The sequence below is a fragment of the Budorcas taxicolor genome, chromosome 21 (genome assembly GCF_023091745.1).
Source record: "Budorcas taxicolor isolate Tak-1 chromosome 21, Takin1.1, whole genome shotgun sequence".
Taxonomy (NCBI): Eukaryota; Metazoa; Chordata; class Mammalia; order Artiodactyla; family Bovidae; genus Budorcas; species Budorcas taxicolor.
Genome location: NC_068930.1, coordinates 59,949,457 through 59,967,289, shown reverse-complemented (window position 1 = coordinate 59,967,289; position 17,833 = coordinate 59,949,457). Strand labels below are relative to the sequence as shown.

Here is a 17,833-nt window from a genome sequence, read left to right as displayed (position 1 = left end):
TTGATCGTTGGGACTCCCAGGCTCTACAGCACAGGCTCAGAGGTTGTGGCACACGAGCTTAGCGGCTCCACGGCCCGTGGGATCTTCCCACATCAGGGATTGAACCCATGCTTCCTGCATTGGCACGCAGATTCTTTACCACTGAGCCACCAGGGAAGCCCCAGTATTTTCATACTGATGAACAGTTTTCATAGTAAAGTTTACCATGAGGTTAGCAGTGCCTCAAATGGTGCACGTGTTCATTGTCACAAGAATAAGTCCTGTAGTGTCTGTCTGTGTAGGGTGCTTCTTTGGAGGGCAGGCAGTGGCGCACGTGAATCTGCAGAGAGCTTGGTCCGGGGAGTCCAGGCTGCTAGAGAGAGGATGAGCCGTGCTCTTTTTGGATGCCCATAATGTTGGTGTCTCGAGAACGGAGAAAAAGAGCACCTGTGCATGCCTCCTTGAATTGGAGTCGATGCAGTGGCCTTGCAAGCCGTCTGCAGACCTGCCGTCTGCCGTGCATGGCCAGACGCTTCATGTGGACCACGAGCCCTGAGGACAGGGCCTGGCTCTTACCTGACTGTGTGCCCAGGGCCTGGCACACACAGAGAAATTGGAAATCACTGTGTAAGGCAAGTGAAATAGCATTGCTCAGTAAGGAACAGACTTGTGGTCTGGGGAGAAGGATGGAGAAGAAGCATGAGTTTTTGTCTCTGGAACAAGGCAGCATTAGGTGTGACGGCGCATGGTCATGCTCTCCAGCCAGCTCACGTCTGTGGACAGCTGCCATGCGAGGGGGATGCTTCTCTGGGCACAGGGGCAGCAACAGGCAGCCAGGTGCCCTCCCCTGGCGTCTGTCTAGTCTCACCGCTGAGAAGGCTTGACATCGCGGAAGAGAGAATGTGTTAGTGCCACATGGGCGGAAACATAAAGAACTGGAGCTCAGGGTGAGGACAAGGTCAATTTTGGTTAGAATAATATGGAACACAAATTTCCATGTTTTGGTTTTCAACCTCTGTCTGCTTTTATGTGGGTCTGTGATGGCTCAGATAATAAAGAGTCTGCCTACAAGGCAGGAGACCTCGGTTGGGAAGATCCCCTGGAGAAGGGAGTGGCAACCCACTCCAGTATTCTTGCCTGGAGAATCTCATGGACAGTTGAGCCTGGCGGGCTGCAGTCCATGGGGTCGCAACGAGTCGGACACGGACTGAGCAACTAAGCAACAATATGGAACACAAATTTCCAGGTTTTGTTTTTCAGCTTCTGTTAGCTTTTATGTGGGTCCTAGTCTATTTATGTCAGGATTAAAACAGCAAGGAGAGGAGCACACCCTAGGTGCAGTGGGACGTGTGGGGTGGATGCACAGGGCGACCCTTGAGTGCTTTTGCAGAGGGTGGTGGTGCCTCACTGCCATCAGGGCCCAGGGATTGCTGTCCAGAGGGCCACGTGGGAGGAGGACAAAGGCAGAAAGATTGCCTGGGAGATTCCTGTTGTCCCACGTTTCATTGTCTGAAATCCCCGACAGCAAGGACGGATGCATAGTGTCATGTGCGTCTGGGCAGGGTGAAAACCAGGCAGACCTGTCTCCGCTCCTCTCTGAGATTTGTAGCTTCCTGGTCCGTGCTGACTCTGAAATGAACAGAAGCTTGAGAGGCGGAGACATAGTGCACAGCTGGAACAGCTGCCACATCAGCTTGTTGGGTGTGGAGCAGGCCTTGTCCCCATGCAGGGGACTAAGATCACGTTACGAGGGCAGACCCTTTGCTCCCATTGGGACTCTGTTTCCTAATGACTTCTGGGAGTTGTATTAACGTTTGGTGCCTGGAGAAGTTAGCGCAGGACAGACCCGATGCTTGCCTTATGATTCAGCCCACCACGCTCCTGAGTCGGGCGAAGTTTAAAAGCAGGCAGGTCCTCGGTGAAGCCTCAGGGCCTCCAGTGGAATGAGATGGGTGGGCAGAGACTATTGAGGGGTGGTCCTTGCTGAGTGGGAGGCCTCTGCTTGCCCCAAGTAGGGTAACCCGGGGCTCCCTCCCCTGAGGACCCCTCGGCGCTGGCTTTCCATTGCTCTGGACACCTTAGGGATCCGTTGGGTGCTTGGGGATCCATTGGGTGGTCCTGAGGGCAGTGGGCAGGAGCTGGTGGTTGCTTTGATTTTTACCCCTCCTTTTGGATTCTGGTGCTTTTTGGGAGGGGGGACATAAGGCATCTCTGAAGCAGCTGTTGGCTTGATGCTGGGTGATGTTCACTGAGTGCCGGCCTGAACAGCATTTCATGGGGGCATAAAGAGACAGTGGTCAGCAGCTGGCCTGCTTACTGGGCCCCAGACACCATGCGCAGACCATTTCGCATGCCTTATCCTAGCTGACCCCCACCTCAGCCCTGTCTCCTGTCCAGCAGAGGAAGGCAGGATCCACGGTGAGAGAAAGGAGTCTGCTCCAGGCCCCATGGCTGGCAGGACGCGTGGCGGCCCAGGGACCTGAGCCGTCAGCCCACGTTGCCGGTCACCTCACACACGGGCAGGGGCAGCTCTCGAGCCACGTGGGGCCCGACCGCCAGGCCTGGACTGTGGCTTCCTAAACGTGGCCCCTCAGCTGTGTGCCGGGCTGCGTCAGGCCGCCTGCTTCACTTGGGGTCCTGTCCTCAGGAGCGGGCTGGCCTTGACAGCTGCCCCAGAGGTGGGGAGGCGGGCGTCTGCCTGGGGGCCGAGCCCTGGGCTGTGTGAGAGCGTGGACTTAGCTTCCTGCAGGCGTCTCACTTCTGAGGCGAGGACGTGCGCAAGGCTCGTTATTTCTGTCGTCTAATGTATGGTCGAGTGGTTACCATCAGGAGATTGAGACATTTTTGAGTAGTAGTTAGAAGTTATCCTGTATTGTATTCTGTTCCCCTGGTCGCCCTTGTTTATCCCTGCCTGTCAGAAATCAAGGCCATCTGGAATGCCACCTGTGATCCCCCCACGTGACATGATTCAGCTGACAGGTGGTTGCTGAATACTCCTGTGGGGCCCACAAGAGCAGAAGTGGAATAGGCCTGCCCTGAGGAGTGCACAGTCTGGAGAAGGAGGACAGGCCAGCACACCGTTGTCGCACAGTGTACCCAGGGCACTCTGGGAGCCCAGGTAGCTGACTCAACCAGTGGAACAGTGGGAATCTGCAAGCACTTCTCAGAAGGGGCGGCTCAGGCTGGGCTTTGGGGATGGAATAGGAGTTCGTTGTGAGGATGAAGGGATGGCCTGTGTTTTGGAACTCAGGGCTGGGAGTGCTCGTGGGCAGACCTATTGGAATACAGGTGAGAACAGTGGAGGCGGTGGTCAGAGAGGAGGACCAGGTCTTCTTCCTGCTTGAAATCCCTCTTTTGCTGTGCTTCACATTTTTTTTGGTAGTCTGAGCTTCTTACCCACATGAGCCCCTTGAGGATGGGTTGCAGGCAGTCTGAGCTCTCTGGCCTGTGTTCGAATCCTAGTTTCACCCTTTGCTGGCTTTGTGATTTGGAATTTATTCCTTAATTTACCCAAATCGGCCTCTTTCTCCTCCCCCTCCTGACTGTGATGAATAGTGAGTGGGGCGGGGGCAGGGAGCCCCTGATGCAGGGCTGACCGCACGGTGGATGTCATCTCCAGCAGAGAGAGTGCCCAGGGGAATTTAGAGTTTTGATGATTATACCTTTTATGGCTGTCAGGCTTTGATCAGAACCGTGTCCACTGAGCGGAAGGCTTGCAGTTTCCCCTCTACCAGGAATCTTGGATTCTGGCCCGTGCAAGGCGAGTGGACATGCAGTGGGTAACACAGCTCCCAGCCCAGCTCTCAATGGTTAGAATCCACATGTGGGGCCTTAGAACACTGCCCACTGGGAGAAACATCCCCTGTGTGCATGTTTGTGAGATGAAAGCATTCAGGGGGCTCTTGGTCCCCCCGAGATGCTGAGTGGTGCTGGGCTGCATGACGGACTACCCTGCAAGGGGGCAGCCATAGTATTCCACACCCAGCGTGTGCCCGGAACTTATTTTGAGTTTCACGTTTGTTTGTGACTTCACTGTCTTAAAGACTCCCCATTTCCAGGAAACGGCTGAGAACAGTTGTTTTTCCAAGAGCATATGTGTAAAATGCTTACATACAAGCTGTTGATTGAACGAAAGAACAGCTTCCCCAACATCCTGATCAATGGAATGAATGTTGAGCTGAGAGGATTATTAGACTTAGCCCTTGAACTGGGACAGACTCTTAGCCCCACCCTTCCTTGTAAAGGAAATGGAGGCTCAGCAAGGGCCCAGAGCTGTCAGTGGAGTCCACTTGTCCAACCAGGTGAGGTTATAGATGTCATATGCCTGTGCACCGTGGCCAGCAAAGAAAGTGTTACCTTCCTGGACTGATTTCATTTGTTATTATTTTTTTAAACTGGAGTATAATTGCTTTACAATGTTGTGTTAGTTTCTGCTGAACAACAAAGTGAATCAGCTATTAAGTATACATATATCCCCTCCCTCTTGGACCTCCCTCCCACCTGCACATCCCACCCCCTGGGTAATCATAGAGCACCAAGCCGAGCTCCCTGCTATATAGCAGCTTCCCACTAGCTCCCTATTTTACACTGGGTAGTGTGTATATTGGGCTTCTCTGGTGGTTTAGCAGCAAAGAATCCGCCTGCCAAGCAGAAGATCTGGGTTCGATCCCGCACTGGTTCAACCCCTGGGTTGGGAAGATCCCCTGGAGACAGGAACAGCAACCCACTCCAGTGTTCTTGCCTGGAGAATCCCTTGGCCCAGAGGAGTGTGGCGGGCTACAGTCCATGAGGTCGAAAAAGAATCGGACCCAACTTAGTGACTAAGCAGCAGCAGCAGTGTGTGCACATGTCAGATAATTCATGGATATTTTCTTTCAGTTGAGAAAGTCCATGTGGCCTGACCTGATGAAAAAGGTGGCGATGCTCAATAGTGGGGACAGAACTCTCTCAAGGCAGCAACCTTTCCCCTGGATTGTTTGTTTTGGTCCAGAGACCTGGATGAGCTGTCATCACGAAGCAGGTGCCTTTACCTGATGGTTCTCATGTATGTTTTTGCTGCTTAGGAGCTGAGAGAAGATAATATCATTTTAATTGAAACCAAGGCCATGCTGGAGGAACAGCTGACGGCTGCTCGGGCCCGGGGCGATAAAGTTCACGAGCTGGAGAAAGAGAACCTGCAGCTGAAATCGAAGCTTCACGACCTGGAATTGGTATTGCAGGCTGCTGCCACACAGACCTGTCTAAACAGATTGGGGTGGTTTCAGGTTGTGCCATGTCCTTCTCTGATTTTTTTCCCCTCACGATTTTGGTGCCGCTGCCGACACGGTAACACGCTGACTGCGGAGAGTAGCTCGCTCAGCTCGGCGGCTGGGGTGGGCCCCACTGGGCGCCCACAGACGGACAGAATGGGACTACCATGCTGGACTGCTCATGTATGGATGAGCTCATGTGTGTGTCTTTTGCAAGAGCCTCTGCTGGCTTTTATGGTGAGGTCTGAGCTGAGATCCCTGAGTTCCTTTCCAGGCTTCTCGAGGCATGTTAGGTGCCCTAGAGCCACGAAGACGCCTGTCACCAGGGTTCTTGCTCTAAAGCCCTGGGTTATAAGTCACTTTGTTCAGACAGCATTCAGTTACAGACCTGGGCGCTCCCATCACCCTCCGTTGCCAGCCAGTGTATCTTTCAGTGGCCGTAACTCCCAGCTGGGCCCTGGGCTAGACTCGTTTCTCTTCGGGGAAGCGAGCAGGTGCCTAGAAGGCCTTCCATCCTTCAGGAATGGGGGTGGGGGTGGATACACGGGGGCCGGGGCCTATCCAGAGGGGTCCCCCAGCCACATTCTCATTCCGTCTTTCTTCCCGTACTAGGACCGGGACACGGATAAGAAGCGAATAGAGGAGCTGCTGGAGGAGAACATGGTCCTGGAGATTGCTCAGAAGCAGAGCATGAACGAGTCCGCCCACCTCGGCTGGGAGCTGGAGCAGCTGTCCAAGAACGCAGACCTGTCAGACGGTAGGGGGCGCCCGGTGCCCAGGAGCCGCCCAGCCCGCGGCCGCTTCCTCATCCAGGGAGCCGAGCCCTGGGCTCTAAATCTTCCGTGTCAGGCCATCCATTCACCCCGAGTAAATAGGATTTCCTTCAAGTGCCATTTGGAACTGTTTCATTACCCTTCTCCCCAAGGAGAGCAGGAGGGGTCTGGCAGCCTTGATGTCAGGACATGAAACACAAATTAAGTGTTGCCAGCTTTCCCAGTTCCCATATGGACAGTCCCAGGAGCTTGCAGGTTAGCTCGCGCTGACACCCGGAGGGCATCAGAGCCCTGTCTGTGGACGGTTGAAAGCCCTGCATGGCAGGAGACATCCCCAGCGGTCACTCATCCCCGCTATGAGTGTACCCTGGGCATTATTTTCTCGTTCATTTGCATAATTGGGCAAGACGGATGCCGTCTGTTCTCTGTCTCCCCGGGCAGGGGCTGCTAAGTGGCCGCTTCTCCCAGGACCCAGGCCTCTTCTGGCTTGCACCGCTGCCCCTGCTCGAGACAGACGGGGCGCCTCGGCCAGGGAAGGGTGGGTGGGGCAGCGGTCTGCGCTGCAGCAGGAAGCTTCGGTGCCCAGCAAACAATAAGCCAGTTCCTGTGTTCAGAAATAGCACACGTGCCTGTGATGGAGCGAGTTATTGTTTACTTAGAGCTGCGCAGAGCGAGGCAGGGCTTTCGGCTGGGCTGGGAGTTACTTTTTTCAATTCCCACAAGCATCCCCCCAAACAGTAGAAAATTTGTTGAACAAAGCTGGAAAACATCTTCTCTTCGAGGGGTGTCCCATCAGTTCCAAACCAAACATCAGTTTGTTAAACTACCAGCCTGTGAGGGGAGTTAGTTTTATCTGTGCTTTGGGGCCTGTACCCTGTGCTGGGGTCTGAGGATGGGATCTCTCTGATTCCTGGCCCTAGGGGGAAGAGTAGGTCCATTGGGGAGGACCACTGCCCCCTGGTGGAGCAGAGAGGTGGTGCAGGCTTCCGGGGACAGTTCCAGACCTAATGAGAGTATTTCTATAAGAGACCAGGGTGGCCTATGGGGGTTGGAAAGCCTTGCTCTTTCAGACTACTCAGTATAGTGTATGAGCCCTTTCAGATCAGTGAGCGTGATTTATTCTTAATGTTCCCAACTCCTAATGCTTCAGTTCAGTTCAGTTCAGTTCAGTCACTCAGTCGTGTCTGACTCTTTGCGACCCCATGAGTCGCAGCACACCAGGCCTCCCTGTCCATCACCATCTCCCGGAGTTCACCCAGACTCACGTCCATCGAGTCAGTGATGCCATCAAGCCATCTCATCCTCTGTCGTCCCCTTTTCCTCCTGCCCCCAATTCCTCCCAGCATCAGAGTCTTTTCCAATGAGTTAACTCTTTGCATGAGGTCCCAAAGTACTGGAGTTTCAGCTTTAGCATCATTCCTTCCAAAGAAATCCCAGGGCTGATTGCCTTTAGAATGAACTGGTTGGATCTCCTTGCAGTCCAAGGGGCTCTCAAGAGTCTTCTCCAACACCACAGTTCAAAAGCATCAATTCTTCAGCGCTCAGCCTTCTTCACAGTCCAACTCTCACATCCATACATGACTACTGGAAAAACCATAGCCTTGACTAGACGGACCTTAGTCGGCAAAGCAGCGTCTCTGCTTTTCAATATGCTATCTAGGTTGGTCATAACTTTTCTTTCAAGGAGTAAGCGTCTTTTAATTTCATGGCTGCGATCACCATCTGCAGTGATTTTGAAGCCCAAAAAAATAAAGTCTGACACTGTTTCCCCATCTATTTCCCATGAAGTGATGGGACCAGATGCCATGATCTTCGTTTTCTGAATGTTGAGCTTTAAGCCAACTTTTTCACTCTCCTCTTTCACTTTCATCAAGAGGCTTTTTAGTTCCTCTTCACTTTCTGCCATAAGGGTGGTGTCATCTGCATATCTGAGGTTATTGATATTTCTCCCGGCAATCTTGATTCCAGCTTGTGTTTCTTCCAGTCCTTAGCTAGGAGCTATTGAACATTAGGTTGAATGAAGGCATAATGCAAGTAGAGCCTGAATGCACTTTTACATGTGTGGTTTGGTGGCTTCTTGAGTCAAGAAAGACCTGACTTAAAGTCCTGGCTCCTCCGCTTGTTAGCTGGGTGACCTCTTTTAGAACTCAGTTTCCTTATCTGCAAAGTGGGGATAACGAAGCTGCCTCACAGGAGGCGGTGGTGAAGCTCGATGCCATGCCTGGCCCACGGGCACAGTAAAGGATGCTGTTCTTACGGCCACTGTCTCACTAAAATAGATGCCATTACTCTGCTTGGGTGCTAATGAGCATAGCACTCAGTAATGAACTGTTGTGTCATCGTCATCGTCTGTGAAGCACTGGCTTTCATGGAAGAGGAGAGGAGGCTTGTGGTCAGCTGTGTTGTTGAACTTGTAGACCCTTAGGGATTATTCCTCATGGGTACAGAGTTTCAGTCTGGGATGATGAAAAGGTGTGGAGGAGGATAGTAAAGATGGTTGCACATCACTGGGAATGCATCTAATTCTACAGAGCTGTGCACTTTAAAATGGTGAATTTTATGTTATAATGTTTTACCCCAATAGAAAAATGTTCATTTTCCACAAATGCCATAGTACCATCCAAATGATCACAGGCTCTGAATTAGTGGAGTTTCAGTTGAGGTTTGTTTCATTTGTAGCATAGTTTCGTGTGTGGCGAGCGCATGTGCTTCTGTGTGTCAGCGCTGGACCTGGGCTGTGGATCTTTGTCCACCTCCCCTGCTGTGCTGCCTGTTGTTGCTTGGGGTCTTGAGGACGTTCAGGCTGGCGGGTTCTGAACTGCTGTTCTTGGTGGGAGATGAGAACTCAGAGAGGGTGGCAGATGCCTTTTAGACCTTAGGATATCCGCCCAAAGGATTTGAACACACACGTCTGTGTCCGGTTCGATGTGGGGGACGCCATCGCCCTGCCTGTATCCTTGCCCCTGGGGGTGATGAGTAAGAGGCAGGTAAGGGTGCAGCCCTGTTTTCAGATCAGGCTCCCAGAGCCCAGTATGTGACACTGTTGAGACAAGTGAGGACAGTACAACCCCAGCCCTTTCTTTCGAGGGCTTTCATTCACATTCCTTTCTCCTCCTGGAAAAGTCCCATGACTTACCTAAAATCCCGTGGCTTACCTAAAGTCATGCACCCGCTGGTGGCAGGGAGAAGCTAAGAACTCCCGTTCCTGACTCTCAGGTTTGTGCCCACTGCCCCCCTTCTCCATATGCTGAGCTATTTGAAAGGAACCCGCTCAGGGGTCCCCAGCCCCCAGGTCGCAGACTGGTACTGGTCCACATCCCCTCCCCAGCCCTGGTCTGTGGACAAATTGTCTTCCATGAAACCAGTCCCTGGTGCCAAAAAGGTTGGGGACTGCTGGAATAAATAATCTTCCTCTTTCTAGCTTTAGCTTGTATTTTCATCACATTTAGGTGTTTTGTTTTTTTTTTTTAGAAAACAACCAAATATTTGGAAATGAATTAATATACCCTTAAGAAACCCCTCGATCAAAGAAAAAAATGAAATAGAGATTAGGAAGCAATTGAATCATACGTAGAAAATTGGTACTATGGGTGTATCCGTTTGTGGCAGGAAACTTACACTAGAAAAGTAGAAAGTAAAATTAATAATATTTGCATTAATTTTATTTTTTATACTTATAAAGGGTGAGATTTTTTTAAATTTTTATTGGCATGTAGTTGCTTTCCAATGTTGTGATAGTTTCTGCTGTACAATACAATAAACCAGCTATACGTATACATATATCCCCCTTTTTTAGATTTCCTTCTTACACTTAGAATTTTTAAAGCAGTTTACATACACTCTCTCATTTCTTCCCCCAATGTAATCATGAAATTACAAAATGAAATCTCCATTCAGGGGACCTTATCCAGGGATGGCAAATACTGGGCATATGTACCCACGGAGCCTTCTGCCACCTGTGGCAGACATAACTCGTCGATTATCGTGCCCCTCCTGCTGAGCCACCCAGACTCCCGTTGCTCTCCGAGCTGGCACAGAAAATGTTGTCTGTTTTCCATCTCTCTTAGTCTCTAAGCTCCTTGAGTTGTATGGTCACGTGAGCCGCTTGGTAAAAAATGGTTCCCAGCAGTTGACACGATCTTTAACTTTTGCACTGGCGCCTTCGCTGCAGCCTGCTTTCCTCTGAAGCTCTGGGCCCAGCTGAGCTAGCAGAGGACTGTCACTGTCTGAGGGACTTTCAGGCACTGACTGTGACAGTACCATGGAGGAGACCCCCTTCCCGGCCCCTCAAACCATGGCATGGGGCACCAGATGCCCCTGGCTTGCAGCTGGAGCCCGGGGCTGACTCGGCTCTGTGCTTCAGCCTCCAGGAAGTCGTTTGTGTTCGAGCTGAATGAGTGCGCCTCCAGCCGCATCCTGAAGCTGGAGAAGGAGAACCAGAGCCTCCAGAGCACCATCCAGGGCCTGCGCGACGCGTCCCTGGCGCTGGAGGAGAGCAGCCTCAAGTGCGGGGAGCTTCAGAAGGAGAACCAGCAGCTCAGCAAGAAGGTGACCCGGCTGGGGGCGGGGTGGGGGGGTGTCGGGCAGGTGGATGCCCCTCCCCTGGCCTGGTCTGCCGTCTGGAGGCTGGTGGGGGGGCAGGTGTAGGTGAGGATGCGCAGCGGGGAGGAGAGCAGGGGCCAGTGCCGAGGAGCAAGCAGTCGGCAGACGGCGGGCTTGTGGCTGCACAGCCTTGAAGGTGTGGCCTCTGCCTCCTTGTCTTCACCTCTGAAATGGGGTTCGTGGGCTTCCCGTCTACAGATGTTGCGAGGACTCGATGGGTTTGTGTATGTGAGGGGTCTGGTATGTAGTAAGTGTTCAGTGAGAGGAAACCAGTGGACTGTTGTGGGGCACAGGGGAGAGGAAGCAGTGATGTAGGCCGTGCACACGTACATGTACGGGGGTTAGGGACCGTTGGTGGACATTTTTGGGTGCTGCTGATGGTGAGCAGGACCAGTGCCCACCCCTCCCTCTGGGTTTATGGGATGGAGAAGAAGAGGGGGCCAAACTGCATTTGCCTTTCAGGACAGCTGCTGGGTCTTCCCAGGAGCACAGCAGAACCCAGACATGTGGGAGGGCAGACAGGGGCTTACAGACCGGTCTTTGTTCTGTGGTTACAGGGACCCCCATTTGCCCTGGGGATTCAGTCTCAGGCACAGGAAGGGTCATTGAGAGGCTAGGGATGGCTTCCGTGGCTTTGGCCACTCCAGGTCAGTGGGCATCAGCACATCACACTGCCTTGGCGCAATCATATTGAGTACAGTAGCTGTCAGCGTCCAGCTGAGGGTGAGAGCGTGAGCACGCTTGCTTGCCAGCCAGCATGCAGGCCTGGTGCTTTGAGCCGTCCCACCTGCCAGTGAGTCCTGCCAGCATCATTTACTGAGGCCGCATAGGCAATGGGAGGGCCACCAGCCACAGGCAGAGACCTGGGCACCACTGGTCCTGACTCTGCTGGTCCCTTATCTCTGGACTAGGCTTGGGACAGCCCCTCCTCCTGTGACTGGGTCTCTGGAGCCCCCTCATGGGACCCCCCAGGCTCAATTACTCACTCTTCTTATCCCTTTGAAGCCTTGTGTGCCTTGCAGCATTTCGGCCAACAAATATTTTGTCCTGGCTTCATAGGACGATAGATAACCCCCACCCCATCTCATGCCATGTCTCAACCCAGAATGTTTTCCCAGCCCTCGTGGTCCACCCCGGCCCTGCACCCCTGCACAGAGGAGGGGCAGTGGGTATGCCCACCTGGCCGTACTCCTCAGCCCCCACCTCTCGGGTCCCATCCTCCCGGTTCCTCTGGGGTCGGTTCCCTGATGGGACACCAGCCCTCTCCTGCCACAGTCCTAAAGAGACAGGGCTTTGCACAGAGTCCCTGGCAGGAGGGAGGTGCCACAGTTCCCAGACCCATCCTATATCCGGTGCTGGGAGCCCTGGGAGGCGGCCTTCTGCCTGCCAGAGTACCTGTTGTCATCTTACTTAGTCTGCCCTCCGTCTGACTGACCCTGTCCTGGCCCAGCAGTGTGGCTTCACGTTCTCCTCCTCCCCCCACACACACCCCGAGTCCGGCACTGACAGGTGCTCCCTGATGATGGATGGGCAGACACCACAGCCCCGGCTGGAGGACTCACCCCCAGGCCCCTTGGACCCTCATCCGGTTCAGTTTCTCGGAATTTCCTTTCCCTGGCCTCAGCCATCCCACTGTCCCGATCTTCCCATGCGGTGTGTCTGGGCACCAGCTGGCACTCCTCAGTCAATCAGTGAAGCCCCAGGCCCCATGGGGGCCAGCCTGGCTCTCTCATTCCCCACCCGGGAGGTCACAGGCCCAGAGGAGCTCAGTGACTTGCCTGAGCCTCACAGTGAGGACATAGCAGGGCTGGAATACACCCCCCCAGGTCGACCACTGCCTCGCACTCCTCTTTTGAGGACGACTCAGATGCATTTTCCTGTCGGCCCCAGCTGGGCCAGGCTCCCCCATCCTGGGGTCCCCGACTTGGGGCACGGGGCTGAGGTGCTGACAAGGGGATGTGACGACACGAGTGTGAGCCCCACTCAGCCCAAGTCTCCCCACTGGTAGGGGAAGAAGCATGCCTGCTGCTCCCTCCGTGGAGGTTTGCGAGCTCCCAGACCCATGAGCCAGGAAGGAAAGCACGACAAGTAGACAGAGCCTGCCCATGGGCAGTGATCCTTCCAAGAGCTTTGGACACCCCTCCGTGCAAGGCCCCAGTTCAGACAGGCTGAACTGCAGCAGCTCCAGGCCTGCTGCTCACAAATGTCACTGGACATCTCGGGGTCTTACCCCAGAGGCTGATTAATGGCCTGGGGTCCGAGATCTTTCAAAGCTTTGAGACCCATCTGGTCTTTGCAATCCATCTTTTTAGAAGAGCTGTCCCAAACCAGCACATCAGGATCCCTTATTGGTTAGTCGCTCAGTCACGTCCAGCTATGTGTGACCCCGTGGACTCTAGCCCACCAGGCTCCTCTGTCCATGGGACTTCGCAGACCTGAGTCCTGGAGTGGGTTGCCACTTCCTCCTCCAGGATCCTTTAGGACCATGTCAAAATGCAGACAGAAGGTCTGTAGGTGGTGAGGCCGTGCTCTCGTGGGAAGGGGCAGCGAGCACTGCTGCACCTGCTACCTGCCAGCACGTGCCCAGCACCATACGGTGACAGGCTCACGAGGATGCTCACTGCCGATCCTGCGTCAGTTACAGAGACTTGCTCGCGGTCACGTCGCTAGTAGGGAGGGACCGGAATCTGAACCCTGTCCCTGTGGCACCAGAGTCATGCCTCTTGCTGAGCTCCAGCCCCCGCCTGCCGAGGGGTTTGGTGTCGGTGGGAAGGGGACCAGCAGCCTGGATGCCCTCCCAGTGCAGGCAGTAGCAGGGGCTTCTCCTAGGAGCCCAGTCTTAGGCGCTGCCCTGGACCCACTGAGTCAGAATCTGCGTCCACCACCTTAGCGAAAGTGAAGTCGCTCAGTCGTGTCCGACTCTTTGCGACCCCATGGACGGTAACCTACCAGGCTCCGCGGTCCATGGGATTTTCCAGGCAAGAATACTGGAGTGGGCTGCCATTTCCTTCTGCAGGGGATCTTCCCAACCCAGGGATCGAACCTGGGTCTCCTGCATTGCAGACAGACACTTTACCATCTGAGCCACTAGGGAAGCCCATTCCAGGTGTTAGGCACCATGAAATAGGAGTTCCTGTTTTAGGAAGGTCAGGCTGGTGAATCTCAGCAGAAGAGCTTGGTGTCAGGGAGGTGATGGGGTGGTTTTCCAGGCCCAGGGAAGGTGGCCCAGCCCCGGGCAGGCAGTGGCAATAGAGAAGCCTGGGTAGAGAGGGCGGGGCTTGGGGACAGAATTACTGGAGGGTGAAAGAGGAAGGAGGGGCGTGTCCGCAGACCTCTCTGAGCATCTGGGTGAACTGGAGTTGTCACTAAGCGACGTCTGCGGGGCGTCCAGTGATGGTGGCCCCAGGCATGTGGTCTTACCCTCGGGACAGTGGATAAGGCCTGAGATGGGAGCTGGGGGCACTTGGACCCATAGCATTGAGAATGAGGAGAGGTGGGCTGAAAGAAGCTGACCGATGGTGCCCACGGCCTTCCACTTCCACGAGCTAGAAATGCAATCAGTGGGAGGGAGCTGAGGGTCGAGGGTGTGCAGAGGTCCCTTCAGAGCAAGGCTGGGCTGCTTTCCCTTGAGAAAAAGGCCCGTTCAAATGTTGGATGGGGCTGATGGGTTTTGACTTGATTTTAAAACATAGATCACTTTGTGAGGCTCACTGCTGCCCGTCTGGGTCTTCTGGCTCCGCAGATTGAAAAGTTACAGACCCAGCTGGAGAGAGAGAAGCAGAGTAACCAGGATTTGGAGGTCCTGAGTGAGGAGCTCATCAAAGAGAAGGAACAGCTGCAGAGTGACATGGAGACCCTGAAGGCCGACAAAGCCCGGCAGGTAGGCCCTCTGGGAATGGGCGCCTATCCCGGAGCGCCTGCCTGCAGGAGGGAGAGTAGTCCAGGATTTAGCCATCTCCTGGGAGTCTGTAGGGGAAACGCTGGTGACCAGGCATCTGGCCTAGCTGCAGCTCAAACCAGCCGCTCTTGTTCAGTGGTGAGGAGGGGACACTGGCAGCACCTAAAGGCGGGTGATGCTCTTGGTGTGTTGTGGGCGAAGCTAAATGTCCAGCGTCTCACAGGACAGCCCCACGTGACCGAGAACAATCCGGCTCCCGACGTCCATAGCACCATGCTAAGCCCCTGAGGTTTATTGGTGGGAGGCAGTCCAAGGCTGGTGCTCTGTGATGCTGAGCAGGAGCCAGGCTCTCCTCCTCTGCCAGCCTTAACTGGGGCTGCCGCGTGCCCTCAAGGAATGGGAGAAAGAACTGGAGGGCGAAGAGCAGAGGGCCACCCCCCCACAGCCCCCCTCCGCTCTGGGACCTTCTGTCGCATTCATTGGTCACACTCAACACGTGACTAACCCCTACCTGCGAGGGGAGGCCGGGGTTTCAAGTATTTGAGTTTTTCAGGCACTGAGCTAGAGCAAAAAAAAGAAGGGATGGGACAGTGCCATGTTTGGAGAAAAGACAGGCAGGGTCTCTGGCAGGATGTGGCTTACATGGAGGGCAGAAGATGACAAGCAAGGCGATCCCAGACGTGTGCTCTGGAGGGAGTAAACGGAGAGAATCCTGCTGGGTGCAGGTGCTGAGGAGTCGAGGTGCAAGGCTGTCCTTGAGGGGCTGCCATTCATACGCGGAGCCCTGGAGGATGGGGAGGAGTCAGGATGCTGAAGGCCAGGGGAGGGCCGTCCAGGGCAGAGGGAAGACTGTGCAGGGTCTGCGGGTGAGAAGTGGCCTCGGGAGCCCACAGAGGCAGGCGGCCAGGACGAGCATACCAAGGGAATCAAGTTCCATCATTTTCAGTAAGAGGGAGAGATGGGTTTCTGTTTCTACATCTTCCTGGCTGCCCTGAAGGCATTTTAACTTGAAGTGTCTTCCTAAGGGTCTCCATGCTGTTCACCTCGTGTCCATGTTTGCCCCTAGGAACTTTAGGGATTTTTGTTTTTGCAATTGAACTATAGTTCAGTTCTGGCATACAGCAAAGTGATTCAGATATATATGTGCATGTGTTCACGGGTCTCCGCTCAGTTGCTTTAGTCATGCCCGACTCTTTGCAACCCTGTGAACCATACCCCGCCAGGCTCCTCTGTCCACGGGATTCTCCAGGCGAGAATACTGGAGTGGGTTGCTATGCCATCCTCCAGGGGATCTTCCCGACCCAGGGATCAAACCCGGGTCTCCTGCGTCTTTTGCATCACAGGCGAATTCTTTACCGCTGAGCCACCAGGGAAGCCCATATGTGCGTGTCTGTATAAAAATATATATGTACACATATATGCATATGCTTTTTCCATCATAGGTTATTACAAGTTATTGGATATAGTTCCCTGTGCTGTTCACTAATACCATTAGGACTTCGGCGGGGAAGGGTCTTTTAGGGCCTGGGCTTTGGTCACCAGATCAAACCAGACTTCAGCCCCAGATCACGACAATATGTTTGTGTAACAGCCAATGTCTCTCCCATCGTGTTTTCCCCCAGATCAAGGACCTTGAGCAAGAAAAGGACCACCTCAACCAGGCGGTGTGGACACTGCGGGAGAGGTCGCAGATCAGCAGCGAGGCCCGCGCCAAGGACGTGGAGCAGGAGAACAAAGCCCTGCATAGGACGGTGGCGGAGACCAGCGGCCGGCTGAGCAGGCTGGAGCTGGAGCAGCAGCAGCTACAGCGGGCGCTGGAGCAGGCACAGGAGAAGGCGGGCCGGGCCGAGGCACTGGAGCGGGAGCTGGGGCGGCTGGAGGAGGAGAAAGGGCGGCTGGAGGAGGAGAAGGGGCAGCTGGCGCAGAGGGCCAGCGCTCTACAGGCGGCGGGCGAGCGGGCGGAGGCCGCAGAGCGTGAGAGCCACGGGCTGGCGCTGGAGAACCGGCAGCTGCGCAAGTCCCTGGACGCCCTGCAGAACGTGTCGGTGCAGCTGGCTGGCCTGGAGCAGGACAACCGGCAGCTGGACGAGGAGAACCTGGAGCTGCGCCGGATGGTGGAGGCCATGCGCTTCACGGGCGCCAAGGTGGCCCAGATGGAGCGCGAGAACCAGGAGCTGGAGCGCGAGAAGCAGGAGCTGAGGAAGAGCGTGGAGCTGCTCAAGGCGCTGGGCAAGAAGTCGGAGCGCCTGGAGCTCAGCTACCAGAGCCTGAGCGCCGAGAACCTGCGGCTGCAGCAGAGCCTGGACAGCGGCGGCCAGAAGGCACAGGCCCTGGAGCGGGAGCTGGGGCAGCTGGAGGCCGAGAACCAGGGCCTGCGGCGGGACCTGGAGGCCCTCCGGCTGGCCCACCGGCAGCTCGAGCGGGCTGAGCAGGAGCGGAAGGCGCTGGAGCAGGAGGTGGCCCAGCTGGAGAAGGACAAGAAGCTGCTGGAGAAGGAAGCCCGGCGGCTGTGGCAGCAGGTGGAGCTCAAGGACGCCGTCCTGGACGACAGCTCCGCCAAGCTGTCCGCCGCTGAGAGGGAGAGCCGTGCGCTGGACAAGGAGCTGGCCCGCTGCCGGGATGCGGCCGGCAAGCTCAAGGAGCTGGAGAAGGACAACAGGGACCTCACCAAGCAGGTCACCATACACACGAGGACGCTGACCACCCTGAGGGAGGTGAGCCGGGGCCGTCAGGCCACACCGTGTGCGCTGTGGGATAGAGGTGGGACGGGGGGAGGCCCCTGGCGCGTGCTCCCTGCTTTGAACCAGAATGACGCCTGAAAGCGTGAAGAGGAAGTAGACGTGACCTGTTAGGATCTAACAGCCCAGAGACAGCCAGTGCCTGGGGTATTTTATTCCATCCTCTTCCTTGGGCATTTGTGTATCCACACACTTGCTCCCCCACTTTGTACACCTTAGCTCTGTGCTGTTTTCACTTACTTTACCTTTTCTCATTACACTAAACAGCTTTCGAGCCACAGTTTCTAATGGCTGTGAGGTAGATTTACTGTGACTAATTCTGTAGATTTACTGTGACTACTTCCCTGGCTGCTCAGACAGTAAAGAATCTGCCTGCAAGGCAGGAGACCTTGGTTCAATCCCTGGGTCACGAAGATCCCCTGGAGAAGGGAATGGCGACCCACTCCAGTATTCTTGCCTGGAGAGTTCCATGGACAGAGGAGCCTGGTGGGCTGCAGTCCATGGGGTCGCAAGGAGTCAGACATGACTGAGCAACTAACACACGTTTTTTTGGACAATCAGATTATTTCTGAGTTTTCCCACTATTTTGTTTTA

General features: G+C 54.8%; 1 protein-coding gene across 1 annotated transcript in view; it reads left to right on the top strand.

Moving 5' to 3' along the window:
• CCDC88C (coiled-coil domain containing 88C) overlaps positions 1-17,833 on the top strand; it is a 145,004-nt gene that overhangs the window by 88,568 nt on the left and 38,603 nt on the right. The window contains exons 11-15 of the mRNA XM_052659707.1: positions 5,043-5,189; positions 5,841-5,985; positions 10,365-10,549; positions 14,346-14,483; positions 16,124-17,215. Of these exons, the coding sequence (XP_052515667.1) occupies positions 5,043-5,189; positions 5,841-5,985; positions 10,365-10,549; positions 14,346-14,483; positions 16,124-17,215 (1,707 nt within the window). The remainder of the gene's footprint in view (positions 1-5,042; positions 5,190-5,840; positions 5,986-10,364; positions 10,550-14,345; positions 14,484-16,123; positions 17,216-17,833) is intronic.